The following is a 23118-nucleotide window of genomic DNA, read 5'->3' as shown; positions in this document are numbered from 1 at the left end:
TGTGGTCGATGGTATAGGTCAGGCATCACCAAATGGTGACGGGTCTCCCCGGACCCGTTAAAATTCTAATATTATCATATTAAGCATCTCCTTATATAATCTAATATTATAAGATTATATAAGCTCTTTGATATTAATAAAAAGATAAATATTTTGTTCATGCGCAGTTAATCTAGTTATTATGAAAAAAAAGCCAAAAACAGATTGTTTCTGTTCTCTACTCCAGAGCACAGGTGGCAGTAATGCACCTAATTACGCTGGCAGGACAATTATGATTCAAACTGCTGGCAGGACAGTTACATGCCCATTTCTCTCACTAGGAACGGAAGATGGAAAGGGAGTAAGGAGAGGTGGAAAGGAGAGAGGAAATTGAGCTGCTCAAAGCTCTGCACTTTTCTTTCATTCAGTAAATTCTGCCCTGTTCTATTTTACTTGAAATGTTCTTTTGCCTAAGGTTCCTGTGTTATTAATGTAGTTAATGTTTAAAAAAGGGGCAGCTCGAAAGTCTTTTGGTTTAATTTTTTTTTCTTAAAGATTAAAAGCACTTTTATTTTATTCAAAAGATTCTGAATGTTTTACATTACTTGAAATATAGGCCCTAAGGACTACATTTTATTATTAATATGAAATGTTTCTAAAGCTGTCTCTATAAAGAGTATTCAGAACAGCACAGTTGTCATGAATATGCATAAATGCAAGTAGGTGGAGCTCGAGGTGGAGATGTACATCAAATAGTAACACTGACATTCATTTCTAAAACTAGAGGTTTGAACTAAACACTCAGGAAAACAATGTTGTTCCTGTTCATGGTGTTTCTCATTCTTGCTGATATTGGTAAGTCATATACACTGCACACAAAAGGATTCTTTTTTCTAATTAAGACACACAATTCTCCATGTGAAATGTGTAATTTATGATTAAAATATCTCAATATTGTTATGTTTTTTTTTTTTACAGAGGCTGCTGACAATAGCATTAAACCAGATCAAACCAATGTATTTTCAACGGAAGGCAGCAACATCTCACTGTCCTGCACGTATACTGGATCAGCTTACAGTCTCCTCTGGTATCGACACAAACCTGGATCAAGACCTGAGTTTCTGCTGATGATTCTTGAAGCAAGTAAAACTGTCACACCAGCTCAACCACCTCCACGATTGTCCATAAAACTTAAAAATGATCAAGATAAAAAGAGTAAGAAAGTGGATCTGATCATCTCCTCTGCTGCTGTGACAGACTCTGCTCTATACTACTGTGCTCTGCAGCCCACAGTGACAGGAAATCCAGCTGCACTGTACAAAAACTAACACACAGTTTTGTTATATTGAAAGTAGTTCTGTCAGTGCTTTAGAGAAATTCACTTGCCCTTTCTGGAGAAGTCTCTCTTTCCTTCTCATGATTTTTAGACTTTTTTATTTGCACATTTCATTCATTCATTCATTCATTCATTCATTCATTCATTCATTCATTCATTCATGTAACTATTTACCAGAGACTTTCCAGGAAACACTGGGAGGAATGTGGATATTTGGAAAACGTTCAACACTCCAAAAAGTTACCTGAGCTCAAAACTGAATATTTATGTACAAACCTGTCATCTAGATCCATCATGCTATAGCTCACACAGTCCACATGTCCTGCACAGAACAGTGTCACTCTGCTCAAAAGAATAAACAATTCATTAATATACAGTCTTTGTGTACTACAAATTGCGGATTATTGTATTTGATGTATTTATTAAAGATTAGATTGATATGCTTTGTTATACACTTGGATACTGTAATGGTTTGGAGTCCAGCTCCTCTTAAGCTTTCTTCCTCATGTCATCTCAAAGGTTTCTTCCATGTAACTATTGTCTCTAGTTTACACATAAGGGATTAAATCTACTTTAACGTACATTAAAAAATTCCTACATGGAGTAGATTCCTAGGTGGAATACAGGTGCACACACAGTCTTACCTGTTCTCAAACCAAGGAGCTAGTACAGTATAAGTGTGGAAGGGATAACAAGCAACAAACAAACAACAGACTAACATTCTAACAGTGAACTGCTGCTTTTAAACTGATAGTCCACCTCTTTTGATTCTCTTTTGAGTCACCAGTTAATGTCATTATTCAGGGTCATTAAACACTAACATGAAATGGAATTTCTGCCTATTTGTTGTGTTTATGTTCAGCATTTCATTTCTTTGTCACATTACACTCCACAGTGATGGTTAATGGCTCAAACGAAAATGGACACTCTGAACTTTTTAGTTTTGTATTTGAATTGTAGTGTTTCATAAGTATTTCAGTTTTTACCTAGTCTATAAGGTAAACCTAGTCTATATAACCTAGTCTAATGTACCACACTGTACAAATGCACAACACATGACTGGAGCAGAGCCATGCTTTTCTCACAAGATGGAGCTATTTACATATTTTCACTCACTTCTTCAGTCATCTGTCTATGAGTACAGTTTAATCACTATCTGTGCATTTTTTTAAACAACAAACTGAAGAAATTATTTTTTAAATCATGGACGAGCTTCAAATCAAGATAATGTCCTTTATTAATAATTGTGCAAGTAAAAAATAATCACAGCAGGAATAAAAGAAGTCCAGTTAAAATATTTTCTTGTTAATAATTCCCACTAGAATTAGAGACAACACATAACATATATTTAAAATCTAATAGTATTATTAAGAGATTTCATTTATAAATTGTGATTTAATGATTGTATAATAATTATTCAAATAATGACATGATTCAAGTATATTATAGTGATTATTAGCTTTTATTATCAGTTCCTGAAAACTTTTGTGTTTGATTAAAATAGATGTAGGACATGTTCCCCATGTGAGGCTGAATGTAAAGCATGGGTGTTTCAGTAACAATCAAGAATCTTTCAGTAAGATGTTATGTGAGTGGTGATGTGGGGTGGAGCTTCATGAATCCTGATGATGTACATATCAGTATACAGAAAGAATAGTTTCCTTCAGCTTACACCATTCATCAGTTCATGTATCTGTGGATTTCACTGGGTGAGTTAACATTCGTATTATTGAAAAAAATACTAAGTTCTTAATTAGACATGAACACGTTTAACACCTTATTATTCTAAAAATCATTATATTCTCTTCTCTATGACAGGTGACTCCATGGCTGATCCAATAGAGCCTTTTTTCACTCAAAGTTGTAGATGATTTTGATGATGTTACTCTGTCCTGCAGCTACAAAGGCTTCAGTGGTAACATATATAACATGCAGTGGTACAGACTATATATGGAATCTAAACCTGAGTTCCTTCTTTATGTTACTCCAAGTGGAGATGTAAGTCTCACACTACCCCCCCCCCCCCCCCAAAAAAAAAAAGAATGTCCGCTAAAGTTTATGGAGATAAACAAGTGGATCTGATCATGTCCTCTGCTGCTGTATCAGACTCTGCTGTATACTACTGTGCTCTGCAGCCCACAGTGACAGGACATCCAGCTGCACTGTACAAAAACACACAGTTTTGTTATATTGAATGTAGTTCTGACAAACATTTAGAGACATTTACATGCATTTTTTGGAAAGTCTTTCTTTTTCATGATTTTAAGAGAGTTTATATTATTGAATTATATTATTAAATATTTCTGTACAAACTGGTCATCTAGATCCATCATGCTATAGCTCACACAGTCCACATGACCTGCACAGAACAGTGTCACTCTGCTGGATCTCAAAAGAATAAACAGTTGATTCACTTCTATCTTATCCACACTGCATTGTCTCCCAGTCATATTTCACATTGATTATAAAATACAAGTACTGACCTATAAAACACTGAAGGATCTCATGCCACAGTACCTGAGGAAACTTTTTAATAATCTGCCACACCTACTTCGATCAAAAGGTGCAGGTTATTTGATAGTAACTGAAGTAGTAAAGTCTACAGCAGGGGGTGGAGCTTTCTCTTACAAAGCCCAGCAGTTGGAACAAACTTCACATTAGTGTAATCACTGAATATTAAAACTTTTTCACTAAAATAAGCAGGACCATCTTTATTTTTCTGCCTTTATCCCACTTAAATTTATCCATCCATCTGATCATTCTTGAAGTTGTATATCACTGTTCTTCGTATTCATCCAATCAATTTCCACAACTTCCATGGTCCTGTCCTGTCAGACCACCAGAACAGCCCTTTTACTTTGTCACTGTTATTTTTGTGCCATGTGATTTTGTTTATATTTTGTTTTCATGTGTGTTTGCCCACTCATTCCTTTGTCCTGTTTTCCCACATTTGCACACTTGTTCTTCTGATTGATTGCCTTTTTAAACCTGTTGTTTTGTGTTAGTCTTTGCTGAGTTTTTGTTATTAGAATCCATTTCATGTCTCTGTTTTTGATGTTTCTGTTGATTTTCACAATTTTGTTTTTCTGTGTTTTGTGATGCCTCAGACATTTATTCTCTGTTATATAGTCTTATCACTAGTGTTTGTTTTTATCATGCTTAATTACATATTAACAGTACACGTGAATAAACTTATTATTTGTATTACTGCAGAATCCTGATCTGCTCTCCTACAGCTCTCAGTTCTGTGCGTGGCTGCAGATTTTCTTTCCAGACAAACAGGAGCTGCTTCTGCTTGTTTTGGGCATCACTGCACTATACATATATTTATACACACACTTAGACATTTTGTACAATCTGTAAATATATAATACAGACAATCATACTCAGTGGCATGCCATGGGGTTTCAGTCAGGGCCTTCAGTAAGCATGTAAACCACATACATACTCATCTGTTACAACTAACGTGGCCATTTGCAAATAATGTGCATATTTGGCTGCACATACAGGCACTCAGCAACATGACAGCTGATCAACAATTAGCCTAAAACAGTATGCTAAGTAAGGGTGGGTTGAATTCAGACTAAATTTCCCTGCATGTATCAATAAATGTAATCCCCCTATGCACACTGTGTGCATTGTGTCACATTCACATCCACATGCCACAGTAGGCTACTATCAATGCAACACGAATCACTCAATAACAATGTGCATAAACCATTAATAATGCTTATTATCAGATGTGAACCATGATCTGCATGATACAATACTTGTCACTTGTAAATAAAATCCATGCGTCTGTCTTTTTTGATGGTCAATAACGTCATCATGCACACAAACTACACTCAACACTATGATTACTACACAACAATTAATACAGTAAATGAGACTGCACGTGTGTTGATGGCAGGACAACCTGAATCACAGGAATGGTGCTGAGAATTCTTGTCAGAATTTTAAATTAATTTAATAAGTAAACTGTATTATTACCTTATGAAATGTTTATTTCTGAACTGTTCAATAAGATCTTTTTTTCTGTAGTATCAGTTTTTTATGTATCACAAAAAACAGACGACACCATGAGAAATTTCATACTGTTACATTGTGGTAGTTAAATTCTATTATGCAGCTGATCACCTCAATGTAAGCACTGTGCATTTCCTGTTTAGTTCCTGTTACTGATAGACATCATACCAGAAAATTTCCTGTAATTACTCTTAAATACAATAGAACACACAAGTTTTACACAAGTAAAAATGAGCAGGTGCTGTATATATAAATTAATTAACTGATTAGTGTTTCAGTGAATGTACAATATTAATGATCTTATAATGTTATAATGCCACTGAGCAAAGTTTATCACATTAATAATATCACATTAATCTCAGAAAGTCCTTATAGTTGTTATAGAACTATGTAATATTATTAGATCCATCAAAATCTGGAAATATTTAGAAGAAAAACACATCATGAATCATAAACCGAATTATCAACTTTTAATATTTGTCTGAATTATTGGATTAGTAAGAGATTTCAATTAATCCATGAGGTCATGCCATAAGAAATTCTAGGCTGAGGGACTGATGTCAGAATTGACATGACTACACCTCAGTAGGTGGAGCTAGATGTGGTGAGATACAGTTTAGACAGTTTCACAGAGGTATTGACAATTATATCTACTGCAAGAGACACACAGAACAATCATGTTATTCTTCTTTGTATTAGTAGTTGTCAAAAATATTGGTAAGTCATTTATATTATACATAACATTTAGGTGGATTTGTTCTGCTACCTAAACATGACTGATTTAGCAATATATATATAATATATTGATGTTCTTAAACAAAGAAAGAAATGTTTGTTGTTGCATTGTCTTTACAGCAGATGCTGTTGACAGCAGCATTACACCAGACCAAACCATCATATCTTCAAGTGAAGGCAGCAACATCACACTGACCTGCACATATGATCAATCAGCTAATTATCTCCTCTGGTATCGACAAAAACCTCAATCAGAACCAGAGTTTCTGCTGCAGATTTTTAAATCCACAGACACTAGAACTAAACATGTGCTTGACTCACGACTATCCACCAAACTTCGTAAAAATGAGAAGAAAGTAGATCTGGAGATCTTTCCTGCTGCAGTATCAGACTCTGCACTGTACTACTGTGCCATGCAGCCCACAGTGACACAAAACTCTAACAGACTGTACAAAAAGTCAAGCTTGATATTTGTTTCTCAGCAGGTGGAGCTGTTCATCTGTTTCATTTAAAAACAGTTTTCTTTCTTAATTCTCAGACTTTGATGTTTATTTGCTTTGTATCAACAATGATCCTCATACATTTATTTGCAATGATTATTGGTTAAATAATAGTAGAATATTTCCTTCCAAAATAAATGTTCATCTGTAATCAAAGAAAATTATTTCGTCTAAGGTTCATGCTGTTATGTTGTTATTCCCCTGATGTCATGAAAATGTAACACAAAGTTTGATAACAATATGTATTTAAATAAACTACAATACAGATTTTTAACACTAGTTAACTGAAGACTTCACTCTTCATTATTTACAGCTTATAAATCAGCACTTGATCCAGAACACTGATATTAACCAGTCAGCTTAATCAGACAGCTGTGTGCTCCTTCTGTCTGTTAGTGTCGCATGCTATTTGTGATCACCTAAGAGCCGACAGCACAATCTAGCAAGCTCATTAAAACACAAGGCCTTGTTGAACAGAAAATACTTCTCTGCACTAAACCCTTTGAGCTGGCAGAAAGATATTCAGACAAACATATCTAGCTGACTCACAAGTTGTGTCTGAAATGGAAATGGTTGCTCCACTCCAGACTCTCACTGTGCTGCCACATGTTCACTCAGAATCCACAGCAATAAGTGCAGTTCTCATAGCCAGTGGTGGCAGGATTAGTGACTGACTTTAGGTACTGTAGCTTAGTGAATGACAGTGTAAAGTTCACATGATAGAAATACTCCAAAATGCCAAACCATTACAGTGATAATTAAATGTTAGTTCTTTGAGGAACAGTTCTTTCTTTGAGATTTGATGTGTAGGGAAGTCGTGGCCTAATGGTTAGAGAGTTTGACTCCTAACCCTAAGGTTGTGGGTTCGAGTCTCGGGCCAGCAATACCATGACTGATGTGCCCTTGAGCAAGGCACCGAATTTACAATAATTAAATGGCACATCTAATGCAATAGGTTGTGAGTTAACACTGGTATTGTTCTGTGTTTTATTGGTGACTCAGATCATGGTCACTGATACTATGAAGTGATGATCTGTACAAAGTTACACTACAACAGTCACTTCCTGGGTGTGGCCTTCTAGAGATGTGTAAAGTTCAGCACATACAGCACTATTATACAGAAACGTATACAACTTACTGTACATAGTGAGATACACACCACTGATTCTCACTCTAGTTACAGGTCATTCAGTGTATTATATAATATTTAATTTTAATTTAATCTATTACTAAAAGAGTCATAAAAACATCTATTACTAAAAGAGCAAATATTTTATCATTTAAATATATCATTATTTAGGAGTAAATAATTTACATTAATTAAAATAGCACATCTAATGGAGTGGGATGTGAAGTAACACGGGTATTGTTCTGTTTTATTGGTGACTCAGTTCACAAGTGATGATCTGTACAAAGTTACACTACAACAGTGTCACTTCCTGTGTGTGGCCTTCTAGAGACGTGTAAAGTTCAGCACATACAGCACTATTGTACAGAATCGTATACAACTTACTGTACATAGTGAGATACACACCACTGATTCTCACTCTAGTTAAAGGTCATTCTATCAGCAAACAGATGAGGGTGCTGGGAAGGAGAACCCAAACGCAGGCCAGGGTCCAAAAAAAAATAGAGAATTTATTAATATAAATGATAGTAATAAATGTCTATATATAAATGCATAAATGCACAGAGGATGTAGCCGGGCAAAGTCTTGGGCTGAACCTCCTACAGATCGCAGCGGCAGAGGGACTAGTCTGACGCCATCGGCGTAACAGTCTCGAAACCGGAAGTTCGATTGACAAGAAATAAAGTAATCGACACAGGGGAAAAAAAGGAAGTAATCCAAGCATGGGCAAAAAATAATCCAAACAGAAAACGGAAGTAATCCACACAGGAAAAGGGTAATCCTAGTAGTCAATAACCGGCGCGCAAAAAACGGAAAAAACACCCGGCAGCAGAGAATGAAAAAAAAAACTCACGTAAGGAATCCCGGGGAAAAAAGGGTAATCCGAGACGGGAAAATCCACACGGGATACAAACAGCGAGGCACAGAGAACACTCGGACCGGAGGCTGGCAGGAGTGACTCACAAAAGCAACGTAGTGACGAGAGATCATCTGGCGAGAATCTAGCATGAACGGCGTGCTTAAATAGCACTGCCGAGTATAAAAGTCATGCGACAGGGAATGACATCACCAGAGTGCGCCGCGAAGGTGAGCTTCGGATGAGTGCGCTGACAGTAAGAGGAATGTCTCATTGTGTTGTGTGTGTGTGTGTGTGTGTGTGTGTGTGTGTGTGTGTGTGTGAGTTCTGTTTGCGGGCCCAAATAAGCCGCATGGGGTTATCTGGTCTTTGTGGAGACTCCAGACATTCTGGAGCCAGGTGTGGGTGTGTGACGCTGTGGAGTGTAGCCCTCAATAAAATCGTAAAACGGAGTGGTCATCGGTTAATTGAGGAGTAGATGTTGAAATTTAGGGTGCCTGGGACATGAAATCTAAAATGACTGGTGCCAGACGCTACACTTGGATGAGACTAATCTTTCTACCCCGTCTCCTACTGCTGATCTTCTCACTGAGGTCATTACTCATTATCTTCAGGACATGGAGAGTCGTGGTCAGCCCAGTGACACATCTGCTGCTAGGGGAATCAATGTTTCAACCTAGACTGCTACAGTGGCCACCAAGTCTACCCAGACTCCTTCAGCCTCATCCACAAACACACAAGCTACTTAAACTACGTGGCGTGTTAACAAAAAGACTCAATATCCTCCTCGTTTTGCTGTCAAACCATTTTATATTAAGAAGTGACTCTTTCCTTTTGAACTTTTTGGGCCTGAATCCTGTATGTGCACATGTCCTTTTCGGCCTCACTGTGTGTGTGTGGGTTGCTGAGTGCTTTTTTACTACCTCTAATGGTCTTGATTTGCTTGCCTCTAATGGCCCTAATGGCCTGTGTGCCTGTTTGTTCCTGATGCACCTGATAGCATTTGACCCTCAATGTATGCTTTTTTCTCCCCCTTTCATCTTTCCCCTAGTTGGGGTATAATTTGAACCTTCTATGTATTAAAATTTCCCACACCTGCCTTGATGCCCGATGACTCCTGAGGCACAGGCTCCCCATGACCCGAGAAGTTCGGATAAGCGGTAGAAAATGAATGAATGAATTACTGAACTATTGTTATAACAGGATTTAGTATATTCATTCTGTCATGTAGCTAACAGAAAGAAGACTGAAGCCCGTCTAACTGGCGGGGGGCCGCCACCACCTCCCCTCACCCCATCTGAGGAGCTGGCTCTGTACCTTAATAAAGGTTGGTTGCTGGCATTCCAGGGGGGGCAGTTCATCGCACACACCATGCAACACAAGTGATGGTGAAAAAATGGTGAAATACAAGTTTACCTCTATGATTTATTTTAATTTTTTTATCCTAAAAAATTACTGTCTGTGTCACAAAGGCTTTTTGAACAAGATTTTTATGTAGGCTTATTTTATTTAACTGCATATGATGTATAGGCTACTGTGATCTTAGTTTGACATGTTACTCTTTTCATGTATTATTTTCTTTGATAATATTGAGAATTTAATGGGTCTGTCACAGTTTGTTGTCAGGTACCTTTAGTTGCTTTTAGTTTTTTTTTGTTTTTTTTTTTGCCAGATAATGTATACTTGAATATTTCTCCTGTAGGATGAAAACGATGATGAGAGCACATCTGCTGTGACAGAAGTGGACAATGCTGGTAGGTCCACTGAGGTATGATTTTGCATTATAGTAACAAACTGTCATTGTCCTTTCACAGTACATACCTAGGGATTTGCCCACAGATGAGGGTCCTTCAACCTCAGCACACAATCTAAGCAAGGTAAGAATTTGTGTCCAGGTGTCCATATTTGAATTTTATTGTCTCCTCATCAAAGGCTCCTCATTAAAAAAGCAGCACTTGAAATTGAATTACTGGAGCATTGCCTTAAGGTGAGAACTTGAATATTAAAACAAATGTCTGAATATTATAATATGTGTATAATATATATATATATATATGTGTGTGTGTATAATGTGTATATGTGTATATATATATATATATATATATATATATATATATATATATATATATATATATATATATATATACACAGTGTATGTATGTGTCAAGCAATATAAAAAAAAACATTTTATTGAATTTTACTTTTATTGTTTTTCAGGAAATAAAGAAATAAACTGCCTTCCAGACCAGTGCAAAAAATTAATAAAAAGTAATTTTGACAGATCCTGTCTCTCAAAAGTCTTCCGTCTCTGTTGGCCTCTAAAATCTGTAGGTGTTCCTCTGGGCCATCTTCCTCAAAACAAGGAGGGTGGCTCTCTCCTCTTATAATGGCAATATTGTGAAGCACAACACAAGCCACTATAATGTCGCATGCCCTCTCTGGACTAACCCGGAGCCCACGCAGACACTGAAACCGAGATTTGAGGATCCCTATAGTCATCTCCACCTTGGCCCATGTTTGGCTGTGCGCCAGGTTAAACCGTGTCTGTGGTCCAGGCTCAGGTTCAGGGTAGGGTGTCATTAAATGGGGCAGACAAGGGTATCCTCTGTCCCCCAGCAAGTAACCATTGTACTGTCCTGTAATGATTGAAGTGTACAACACAAATATAGTAAAAAGGAAAAAAAACAATTGTATAAAGCAAAACATACCCTGCTGAAATGTCTGGCATAATGATGACTCACGGAAAATTCTGGCATCATGCACAGATCCTGGCCATTTTGCCTCAAAATTGGTAATTATTTGGGTTGCCTCACATATTACCTAGTTAGTGGAAAAAGTAATGACTTTAACGACTTTAATGAATTTAAGAAGGGAAAAAAATTAGCTTTAATACGAATGTGAGTGCCATCAATGCACCCAATTACATTTGGAAACCCTGAAACAGAAAGTTATGGAAGTATGAAGTGTGGGTGCACATAATGAATACATGTATAGATATAAATTATATGACTAAATATGCATCATAGATTTTACTAAAAAGGACAAACCTGCCACTCTGTGGAATTCGTCTTTAATAACAAGCAGAGGTTTATGGCCAGGGAACTGCACAAACGTGGGTAAGAACTGTTTAAGTGCCAGACATACTGTACGGAAGGCTCTACACACAGTTGCCTTTCCCACATGCTCTGAATCGCCCACACTGTACAAAAAATGGCCAGACGCAAAAAACCTAAGTGCTATGCACAGAATGTTTTCTGTGCTTAGCGCAGAACCGTGGTTTGTCACATTTGCGATATGCGGTTTTAAACGACGTGTTAAATAATCTAACGGATCTTTTGAAAAACGATAACGCTCTTTCAAAATTCATTAGGGTATGCAAACAGATCAATATGCGGTCTTATAACCCTCTCCCGATGAAAAAAAAACTTGTATAATTTGTGCTTCTACATCCACAGGATCCTCATCAAAGGTTATCTCAGGTTATCTTCAGAGAGTCAGTTGCTATGGTTACATACATACCCAGAAAGTTACCTCCGTTTTTGGGACCGAAAGTTGAGGTTATCCACGAACTTACCCTTAAACATACCCAGGTATGTCACATAACCTGCTTTCTGGAATACCCCCCAGTATTCAGGAGAAGCAGCAAAGTTTCAATAAGTAAGTTTATAAGATAATATATTAAGCTGGAATACTACATCAGATATGTTAATGTGTGGAAAAACATGGTCTACTCTGTCAAAAGTATACAAATCTCCATCAAGTTTGTCAAATATGCTTTTTTGTGTTATTTTTTTTTCCATGTGTTTTTTTTTACTTTGTTCACATACAGATGTTTCCAAACAACCACCCATCAGCACTGTGGCAACGCTTGTACACTTAAGTAAGTCTTGTGTAGGTGGCTGTACGAGCTCCTCTGTGGCATCAGTGCTGCTATTGAGACCCCTTGACAAAGATCAAGAATCCCTTAAGGGTTTGTGTAGCCCTTGCTGGCTAGCTTGATCAGTTTAAACAGTTTGAATGTCACTTGTCCATTAATGACGAGTTTGGAGCCTCCACCTGCTGAGGAGGAAGTCAACCCAGTCCATGAAGATGAGTGTGTTTGCACCAACATCAGCTTACACGTGTGTTCCCAGCATTAAGTTTACATTTGGAATCAAGCCATTTATTTTCTATGACCACGTAGTTGGAAAATTTTACTGAGATTTGTTTATTATTTAATTATATATTTTTGAACCATACATTCACTTATTTGTGATTAAATCCACAAACTCAATTATGCACATGGACTTCCAACAATTATTTTGAAGTGTATAAATAATGTAAACACCACACAAACAGGTAGAAGCTTTCAGTATTGTATAGATGATTAATCATGAAGTACTGTATAACACAGCCATATTAATAACTCACTAGTTAAATCAAGTAAAAATTAGCAGGTGCTGTATATTTAAGTTAATGAACTGCTTAGTATTTCAGTACAATATTACAATGTTAAATCATATATTGTATAATTAATCACAAAATTACATTAAGTCCTTATAGTTGTTAACTGTGTAATATTATTAGAAGATCCAGCAAAATATGGAAAGATTAAGAGAATTAATACAAATAATAAACTGCATTATCAACATTCAATGTTTGAATTATTGAATTGGTAACAGATTTAAATTAATCAATGTACAGTAAATGAGGTCAGAGGTGACATGAGAAGTAAATTTTAGTCTTCGGGAATGTTGTCTGAATTGACATGACTACACCTCAGTAGGTGGAGCTAGATGTTGTGAGATACAGTTTAGACAGTTTCACAGAGATACTGACATTTATATTTACTGCAAGAGACACACAGAACAATCATGTTATTCTTCTTTGTATTGATAGTTGTCAAAAATTTTGGTAAGTCATTTATATTATACATAACCTTTAGGTGGATGCTGAACATTTGTACTGTTACCTAAACATGAGGATTCATTTAGCAAAAATAATTATATGTCCTTTAGTAATGAAAGTAGGAATGTTTATGTTGTTGCATTGTCTTTACAGCAGGTGCTGTTGACAGCAGCATTACACCAGACCAAACCATCATATCTTCAAGTGAAGGCAGCAACATCACACTGACCTGCACATATGATCAATCAGCTAGATATCTCCACTGGTATCGACAAAAACCTCAATCAGAACCAGAGTTTCTGCTGCTGATTCATGAATCCACAGATAGTGACACTAGAACTAAAAATAAGCTTAACCCACGACTATCCATCAAACTTCGTAAAAAGGAGAAGAAAGTAGATCTGGAAATTTTTCCTGCTGCAGTACCAGACTCTGCACTGTACTACTGTGCCATGCAGCACACAGTGACACAAAACTCTAACAGACTGTACAAAAAGTCATGCTTGATATTTGTCTCTCAGCAGGGGGAGCTGTTTATCTGTTTCATTCAAATACAGTTTTCTTTCTTAATTCTCAGACTTTAATGTTTATTTGAATAATCAGAGAAGAAATCCTTTAAAAATAAATGTTCATCTTTAATCAAATAGATTTTTTTCTGCTAAGGTTCATGCTGTTATGTTGTTATACCCCTGATGAAAAAAAATGTAAAACAAATTTCAATAACAGTATGTTCAAGTTCACTTTATTTATAAAGCACATTTAAAACAGCCAAAGGACTGACCAAAGTGCTGTACAATAAGAGTGTTAGTAAAAAATACACTTACAAATAGAATTAAAAAATATAATAATACACATTAAAACATTAAAACGAAAACGTTTTAAACGTTTTAGACTTAAAAATGGACAGAGAGGGCGCTAATCTTAACTCTATGGGCAAATCATTCCAAAACTGTGGCCCAATTACTGAAAAAGCTCGATCCCCTCTATGCTTAAGTCTTGAAAAGGGAACAGTGAGGAGGTTCTGGTTGCCTGATCTTAGGCTTCTGGAAGGAGAGTAAGGATGTAATAATTCAGATAAATAAATAGGAGCTTGATTATGCAGGGACTTAAAACAAATGAAAGTATTTTAAAACAAATTTTGTATTCAACAGGCAACCAGTGAAGAGTCCTCAGAAAAGGGGTAATGTGATCACTTTTACCCTTTTTTAAAAGAAATCAAGCAGCAGCATTTTGAACTAATTGTAAACGGTTAATTTGAGTTTTGGCTTCATCACAATATAAAGAGTTACAATAATATTTGCTGGTGGAGAAAATAACTGAGCAAAAGAGAATAAGGAATTAACACTGCAACTATACAACAATAATCATGGATAATTCACAAATTTACTGAAATGTGTTTCATGTTCCAGATGTTGCTGGTGAACACAATGTGTAATTAAATTCATAAACATCTCAAAATCCACTGTAATGAATTACTATTAGTCCTGGTTGGACTCCTGTGTTGGACTGGTGTCTCATCCAGGGTGTATTCCTGCTTCATGACTAGTATTGATCAGAGAAGCTCTAGATCCATTGAATGTATGAATGAATGAATGAATGAATGAATGAAGGTGTATATAAAGCAGGCAGTTGCTTATATTATTTTTTAGGGTAGAGTGGGTTTGAATGTGATCACACAATATGTCTCATTTTCAAAGTGGATGTGCAGCTGGACCCACATGTCTCTGTTGAACATCTAATTCTAAAGTCATGGCCTCCTAATTCAGATATGTGGGTCACAGCCAGGAATCTGCAAACTGTTGGCTATATAGTGTATGTTTTGCATGACTACCACATACAGACAGGTCTATAGAGCTTTGGACATTGATATGGTGTTATTTTTACCATTTGTTTTTATATATACTGTATATTATTTATATAAGATAATTTATTACTTCTGTCTACTGTGGTATGAATAAAAGTAAATCTAAATGTTAATGTAGGCGACAGGGAGGATGTAAAACACATAAAGCAAATAAACCACCATGTTTACCAAACACACACCAAGTGAAAACCACTTCAACCCTCATTCAAACCAGCAAAACTCATGAATACACACCATACACCACTCTCGAGTGAAGACTAATGGCTTACTGGTATCTTTGATATTAACACCAGCAGATATTTGTTCATCAGCTTACTGAAATACATTATAACATTTTTGTTATCCTATTAAATAAATAACATTTTTTTAACTGAATATGAGATTACAGTGCATTCTTTCGGCTTTAATATGTGTATTTAAATACAAATCAGCTGAACTGTATAAGAATTACACAATTTTTATACAAAATGACCATTCTACATACAGAGATAAAGTGTTTTGGACTATTGTAGAAATTGTAGAAAATTGGACTATTGTAGAAATAACAATCCATAGTAGATGATTTTGACCTCAGAAGGATCCACATTTCTACAGTGATCAATCTGTGTACATCATAGAGGAGCTTCTCTGCTCCAGAAAATTCCATCAGTGTGTCAGTTGCACTGCATTTGCAGCGCAAACCTCACCTTTCCTATCATGGCTACATTTAGGAAAGTAACAGACGGCATCTTGTGCAGAGTTTCTCTTACTTTAACTGTGGATCCTAATCAGATAAATTAATTTAATAAGCCACCCACTTTGTGCATCTAACACAAAGACTCTTTACTCTTTTGCCATCTAGCAGAAGCTATCAGTACAAATTGGGTGAAATCGATGGATATGTATGTAATACAATGTTGTATAGTCATTCTCCTTTCTCCACAAGATGGCGAAGTCAGTTAGTTTAAGTACAGTATTAGGTTCCTGCTCACATACCCCAGAGATGTAGATTTTTTTTGATTATGAAAGTAACTATGGTCTTACACGGTGGCTTTATTAGGCAAGTCAATTCTATTAAAATCAAGTGAGTCAAATAACAAATAAAAATAGACAAGTGAAAGAAAAGAGGCTGGTTTGTCCCTTACCTTAGCGAAATAACCCCAAACTCTCCTATTTATAACAGGATTCTTAGATAAAATTACATATATAATACTTTAATTATTAGATTTATACAAATTAGATATCTACATATTTATCCTTTGAAGCTGAATGTAAAGTCAAGATGTTTCAGTAAGAATCAGTAACATTAGTGGCACTGTCATGTGATGCTGTGGGTGGAGCCTCATGGAACATTTTTGATGTTAACATCAAGTAAAGAAAGAATTTTCATTCAGCTAAAATCATTCATCATGTTCAATGTTATATTCGTGTTTCTGTGTCTTTCACTAGGTGAGTTAACATTTTTGTTACTACAGAAATATTAATTATTGAATTACTGGTTAATTCATTTGTTGTGGTGTTAAGAAGCATCAGATTATAGGTACGTTTTGTGAAATTCTGTAGTTTGATTGTGTAAAGGTTAAAAATATTGTTATCTTCTCTATGACAGGTGACTCAATGGCAGATTCAATAGAACCACTTTTCACTCATTTTAAAGTTGTAGATGAAGGTGATGTTACTCTGTCCTGCAAATATGAAACAAGTAACACACAAAGCAACATTCACTGGTACAGACAATATCCAGAATCTAAAACGAAGTTCCTTCTTTATATTTATACAACTGGAATTCTAAGTCCCAACAATCAACCAAGAATGTCTGCTAAAGTTGATGGAGATAAACTAGTGGATCTGATCATCTCCTCTGCTGCTGTATCAGACTCTGCTCTATACTACTGTACTCTGCAGCCCTCACTGACAGGAAATCCAGTTGCACTGTACAAAAACATTGTCCACAAGCTGCATCTTCCAAGCATAGCTGGATTGTGCATCACAGACCACCCATATTTTGCAGGCATACTTTGAAACATCGAAAATATCATGACCTATACACCTATAGACCTATCATGACGTATACTGTACACCTATAGACCTATCTGCCCTATGTAGACAGTCAGGTCAGTCTTATCCATGATTTTCCACTTGTCTCGATATTTATGGAAACCATCAGAGGTGGCAAAAGTACACACATCCTTTACTCAAGTAGTACAGATACTCAGTTTTTAAAAGACTCCAGTAAAAGTAGAAGTAGTGACTACAGACTTTTACTCAAGTTAAAGTAAAGAAGTATGGGCTCTGACATGTACTTAAGTAAAAAGTCGCCGTTACTACTACCTGTTTAGTGTCATGCTGGTAACTGGATGTCATGTTATATATATATATATATATATATATATATATATATATATATATATATATATATATATATATATATATATATATATATGTCTGTGTGTCTATGTATATATCATTTTGGAGTGTGCTGATGGAGATTTGTTTTCATCAGCCACAAGAGTGTTACGAAAGGCAGGCACTGATGTAGGTGAGGTAGGGTGGAGTCAGCATTCACATTCGTCCCAAAGGTGTTCAATAGGGATGAGATCAGAAAACAACCAGATATATAAGAGGAAAGGTCAGGTGACCCAATAATTTCATCAAAATATAATGTATACCAAGTCTATCACCAAGGCCATATCCCAAACTGTAGGGAGATTCCAGCTCTGTCCTTGAAAACAACTCAAAATTATTGTGATATTTTACAAATGACAAAATTAATGTTAATTAAATTAAGCACTTCGTATTTTTTGGTTTGACACCAAAAAAATTTCATCTTTAGGGGGGCTTAGCACTCAGTGAGAATTTAAAACAAGAAGAGTTTTATATTATATGACAACTCTGGTAAAAAGAATAGCTTTTGGTTGCCGTCTTTGCGTCTTTCGGGCGATTAAACTTATATATAAATGTCTCCAGCTGTGACTGCGCGTGCACGCTGCGCGTACCTATGCTTTTATGTTCAAATAAAGCAGACAGCTGAAGACGCACTTTTGAAAGACTACAACACACGCGTGTAAAAGCAGAGTAAAAAAAAATCGCTTTTAGATCAAACTGATAAATAATTTTCTTTCCCATCGACGACATGTTTGGCATTTTAACGTAATATTTATTGTTTATTTATGAAAGTAAAAATTATACTTATAGTTTTAGGGTGGCTCAGATTACAAACAGGGGGCTGAAGCCACCCTAAAAAAGGGCTAGAACCGCCCCTGGTTGACACAATTCGCAACGCATTCGCCTTGGAATCCTTTTTGACGCCGATTATTTCAAACATCTCCCTCATATATGGCCATGTGTGTTCAGGAATGTCCTCGTTGTTAGTTATTTTAACATCGGTGACTCCCTCTGAATTAACATTAGCCATTCCTTGTAGGCGTGCTGCTCATTGTTAGCTCCGCTATCCTTAGTCTATGTCTGATAGCCAGTAAATAATACAGTACACCAGTCACATGGTGAAAAAGCCGCACAATGATAGGATGATAGGCTGGAAATAGCGCTCAATGAGAAGAAATAATACTAAAAGTAACGAGTCCGTTTGGAAAATGTAAGAAGTAAAAAGTACAGATATTTGTGTAAAAATGTAATGAGTAAATGTAAAAAGTTGTCCGAAAAATAAATAGTGGAGTAAAGTACTGATATCAGAAAAATTTACTTAAGTACAGTAACAAAGTATTTTTACTCCGTTACTTCCCACCTCTGGAAACCATGTATATTGGTTATTTATAGGATGATTTTTTTCAATGACTTTTTAATGGTTGCCATATGGTAAAGAAGACCATTATATTTTGCTGTTCTTTGACAAAAAAGTTTTCGGATTTTGTCAGCTTGGGGGATTTCTTCTTCATCTGAAGATGAGGAATCATTCTCTGGGTTGTACTCTTCCCTTCCTCTTCTTCAGATACATCCTCCTTTTCCAAATCAGTGTTAACTTCTTCCTTCAGTACACCTGAAGTTATGCAATTTACTGGCCACTGAAACGAGCACTCAAGACCTTGGCAAAATGACAACTGCAATATACAGCACCTATATATAATCATTCACTATTAGTAAATAATGCTTTCTAGACATGTTTATTTTGTCTGAAATTATTTTTATTTTATTTATTTTGAAACTGGAATTTATGGGAATTTATGAGAAATTTGGAGAAATGTAAATAATCTGTGGCATCGTTCTATATAAAAAGATTGGGAAAAGCTCGTCTATAGTCTATATGAATAATACTCCACAATCAGCATGTTTTCTAAAACAAACTATAGCCTAATATATACAATAGGGCAGTCAAAGTTCGGACAAAATTCAATATTTTATGTTTTTGAAAAAGTATCTTATGCTCATTTAAAAAAAGAAGAAAAAAAAAACCCAGTAATATTGTAAAGTACTATTACCATTTAAAATATAACTTTTATTAAGCAAGCAATCCTTAAAAAATTATAGCAGGTTATAAAAAATATGAGGAGCGCAACAACTGCAATACTGATGAGAAATATCAGAATGATTTCTAAAAGATCATGTGACACTGACGACTGGTGTAATGGCTGATGAAAATTCACCTTTGCATCACAGAAATAAATTATATTATATAGTAGATTAGATCACAACAATACTTCTTGATCATCTGGATTCGCTTCAGGATCTACTTCCTCAAGTTAAGGATTCTATTACTTGGATTCCTGTGACATTCCTGTGTGTGCGTTTGTGTGTGCTGCAAAGTATTGGTGACTTGTTCTATCTACAATTCTGATTTATGTTCACATACTTCAATAAATATCCACTCTTTTGCTTACCTTGGTCTGTAGTGTGTCTATCATTACATACAAATACTAGGTGTGTGGCTGTTTGCATGAATGGGAGATTTTTTAACAGATTTTTAAGTATCTTATTTATATAGCATTTAGACTTATAAAACAGCACACTTGCCTTTTTTCTACATTGTAGTCGAAGAGGTGATTTCAAGTCTGAGAATAAAACTTTGGTCCTCTGACTTTGGAAGAAAGTTTTAACGATTACCTTTCACACACTTTGTCATTATTACAGCTACAGGATTATAATAACAGTAAAATGCTATTGGAAAACACAAAAGGAAAGACATTTTATGAGTCTTATTGCACTCTTCTACTGCACATATTCATCTTATACTATGAATGCACAGAATTCAGAGCTGTGTTTTAAATGGCACAATGTATAAGCAGCACTGAATGCTCTAAAGAAGGTTGTAAGTAAAAGGAGCTTTAGGTGGATTAAGGAAAAAAATGTACAAAAAATGAGTAAAATGTACAGCTGTGTGCTATGGGTGTCGATGAATGCAACACATTTTCAATTTCTCTGTACTATATAAATGATTTGTCAAATTACCAAATATGGTAAGCAAAAAAAAGCCCTGCAACCTGCTCATAATATGGTGAACCTCAACACTACATAATGAAATAAATATGCTCTAGAATCACAAATCATTTTATTAAGAAATGCATTAAACGTACAACTAAGCATCTAAAAACACAAGACACTGATTCTTGAGGTAGATGAGCTACAACAGCAGAAGTCCACATCAAGATTTGAGATTGTTTTGAATGTCACATGTACTACACATACAGTACTTTCCAGAAATTCCTACAGCTCCTTGCAGCCTCCCTGACCAGTTTACTTCTCTTTTCATGAATTTTGGAGCCTATTTCTTGGTAATGTCACTGTTGTGCCATATTTTCTCCACTTGAAGATGAGTGTCTTTACTGTGTTCCATGGTATATCAAATGCCTTGGAAATTCTTCTGTACACTTCTCCTGACTGATACCTTTTAACAATGAGATCCCTCTGATGTTTGGAAGCTCTCTGTCGACCATGGCTTTTGCTGTAAGATGCAACCAATAAAAAAAGTCAGGAAAAGCCAACTGGAAGAGCTGCACTGTATTTAACATGAGATTGAATGTGATTGACACAGGTTTATATATCCACTGTATGATACACAACACAGATCTGTAACTCTAAGATATGTTTAAGAGGTGCAGTCAGATGCAGTGGTTTGATCAGCAACAGTGGAATAGTTCTGTGTTTTCTTGGTGACTATACAATTACAAATACAAATACAAATACAATTTCTCAATAGTGTGTAATGTATGCCATTTTTTTATCTCCAGCACATTACTGATGCAATGAATAAAAGCTTCTCTTGTAATGGAAGTGTTTGTCATGGGATAATGTAAACACTTCACTTTATTTGCACACACAGCTTCATGTTTAATTGACGAGAAGCTATCATAAATCACAGAGTGTGATTCTAACATGTTCTGGCTCAACTGTGTGAAAGTAAAAGCATGTTCTTTTCTCTATAACAAGTGACTGCATGGTAGATTCAATAAAGCCACTTTTCACTCATAAATTTGAAGATAAAGGCGATAATGTTACTCTGTCCTGCAGATTCGACTCAAGCTTTACTTCAGGAAACTACTGTACCTGTACTGGTACAGACAATATCCAAAATCTAGACCTGAGTTCCTGCTTTATATTACTGAAAATGGAGATCTAAGACCCAACACTCCCCTAAGAATGTCTATTAAAGAGGGTTAGGGTTAGAGATAATAAACAAGTGGATCTTCTGAACTTCAACACTACACAATGAAATAAATATGCTCTCAATACACAATAATCATTTTATTAAAAAATCCATTAAACTTACAACCAAGCATCTTAAAACAAAATACACTGATTCTTGAGGTATGTGAGCTACAACAGCAGAAGTCCACATTGGGTTTTAAGATTGTTGAGATAGCATGTACTACACATCCAGTACTTGCCAGAAATTCCTGCAGCTCTTTTCTTTTTCCAGTTTTCTTCTCATCTTTTCATAAATTTTGGAGGGAAGTTCTTGGTAATTTCACTGTTGTGCCATAGTTCTACTCTCTACTAATCTCTACTTGATGATGACTGTCTTCACTGTGTTCAATGGCATATTTAATGCCTTGGAAATTCTTCTGTACACTTCTCCTGACTGAAACCTTTTAATAACGAGGTCCCTATGATGTTTTTAAGATCTCTGCTGAAAAATGTCAGGAAAAGCCTAATGAAACAGCTGAATTTTATTTGAGGTTAGTCAGGGGCACTTTAAATGATGGCATGTGTGTACTGACTATTATTTACATGAGTTTGAATGTGATTGCTTAATTCTGAACACAGTCACATCTCCAATTATATTAAAAAAACATTCTGAATTTATTTATCTCGGTCTCATTTATTATTATTTTTTACATCACAGAAACCTGTCACTTTGAGATCCACATTATGAGATACAAAACAGATCTGTAACTAAGACATGTTCAAGAGATGAAGTCAGATTCAGTGGGTTGATCAGCAACAGTGGAATAGTTCTGTGTTTTATTGGTGACTGAACACTGTCACAAGAAAGGAGTAAAAAGATGAATACATTTTTTGCACAATTTCCATGTGCATATTGTGATTTATGATTAAAATGTCACAATACAATTGTAATGTTTTTATAAGAAAGGTTTTGAAAGCAGCATTGCACCAGACCAAACCAGTGTATAATCAAGTGAAGGCAGAAACACCACACTGTCCCGCATATAAACTGGATCAGTAGAGCCATGCTTTTCTCACAAGATGGAGCTATTTAAACATTTACCTTCACTTCATCATCAGTCTGTCGGATTAACCAGCATTTAACCATCAAGTGTAGAAACAGTGTATTTTAATGAACACAATATTAGGAGTATTATAAAAATCGTGTGACTGGTTATTACTGGACCCAGTAAACAGTGAAGATCAGAA

General features: G+C 35.7%; 1 long non-coding RNA gene and 1 gene segment (V, D, J or C); both read left to right on the top strand.

The window, feature by feature from the left end:
- The first annotated feature begins 606 nt into the window (after positions 1-606).
- Positions 607-3157, top strand: LOC113633897. The segment is given in 3 exon segments: positions 607-834; positions 958-1271; positions 3134-3157. Coding segments are annotated over 3 exon segments (381 nt in total).
- Positions 3158-8329: 5172 nt separating this feature from the next.
- On the top strand, positions 8330-13973 carry LOC113664099. 2 transcript variants are annotated; one of them, XR_007144377.1, is made up of 6 exons: positions 8330-8791; positions 9793-9888; positions 10264-10438; positions 10779-12151; positions 12391-13454; positions 13602-13973. It is a non-coding gene; the product is annotated as an uncharacterized LOC113664099 (long non-coding RNA). The 2 variants fall into 2 exon arrangements; XR_007144371.1 differs by having other exon boundaries at positions 10779-13454.
- The last annotated feature ends 9145 nt before the right edge of the window (positions 13974-23118 follow it).

Source organism: Tachysurus fulvidraco, chromosome 1 (assembly GCF_022655615.1).
Source record: "Tachysurus fulvidraco isolate hzauxx_2018 chromosome 1, HZAU_PFXX_2.0, whole genome shotgun sequence".
Classification (NCBI taxonomy): Eukaryota; Metazoa; Chordata; class Actinopteri; order Siluriformes; family Bagridae; genus Tachysurus; species Tachysurus fulvidraco.
Note: the sequence above shows the minus strand (reverse complement) of the source record. Positions and strands in the feature narration are given on the sequence as shown.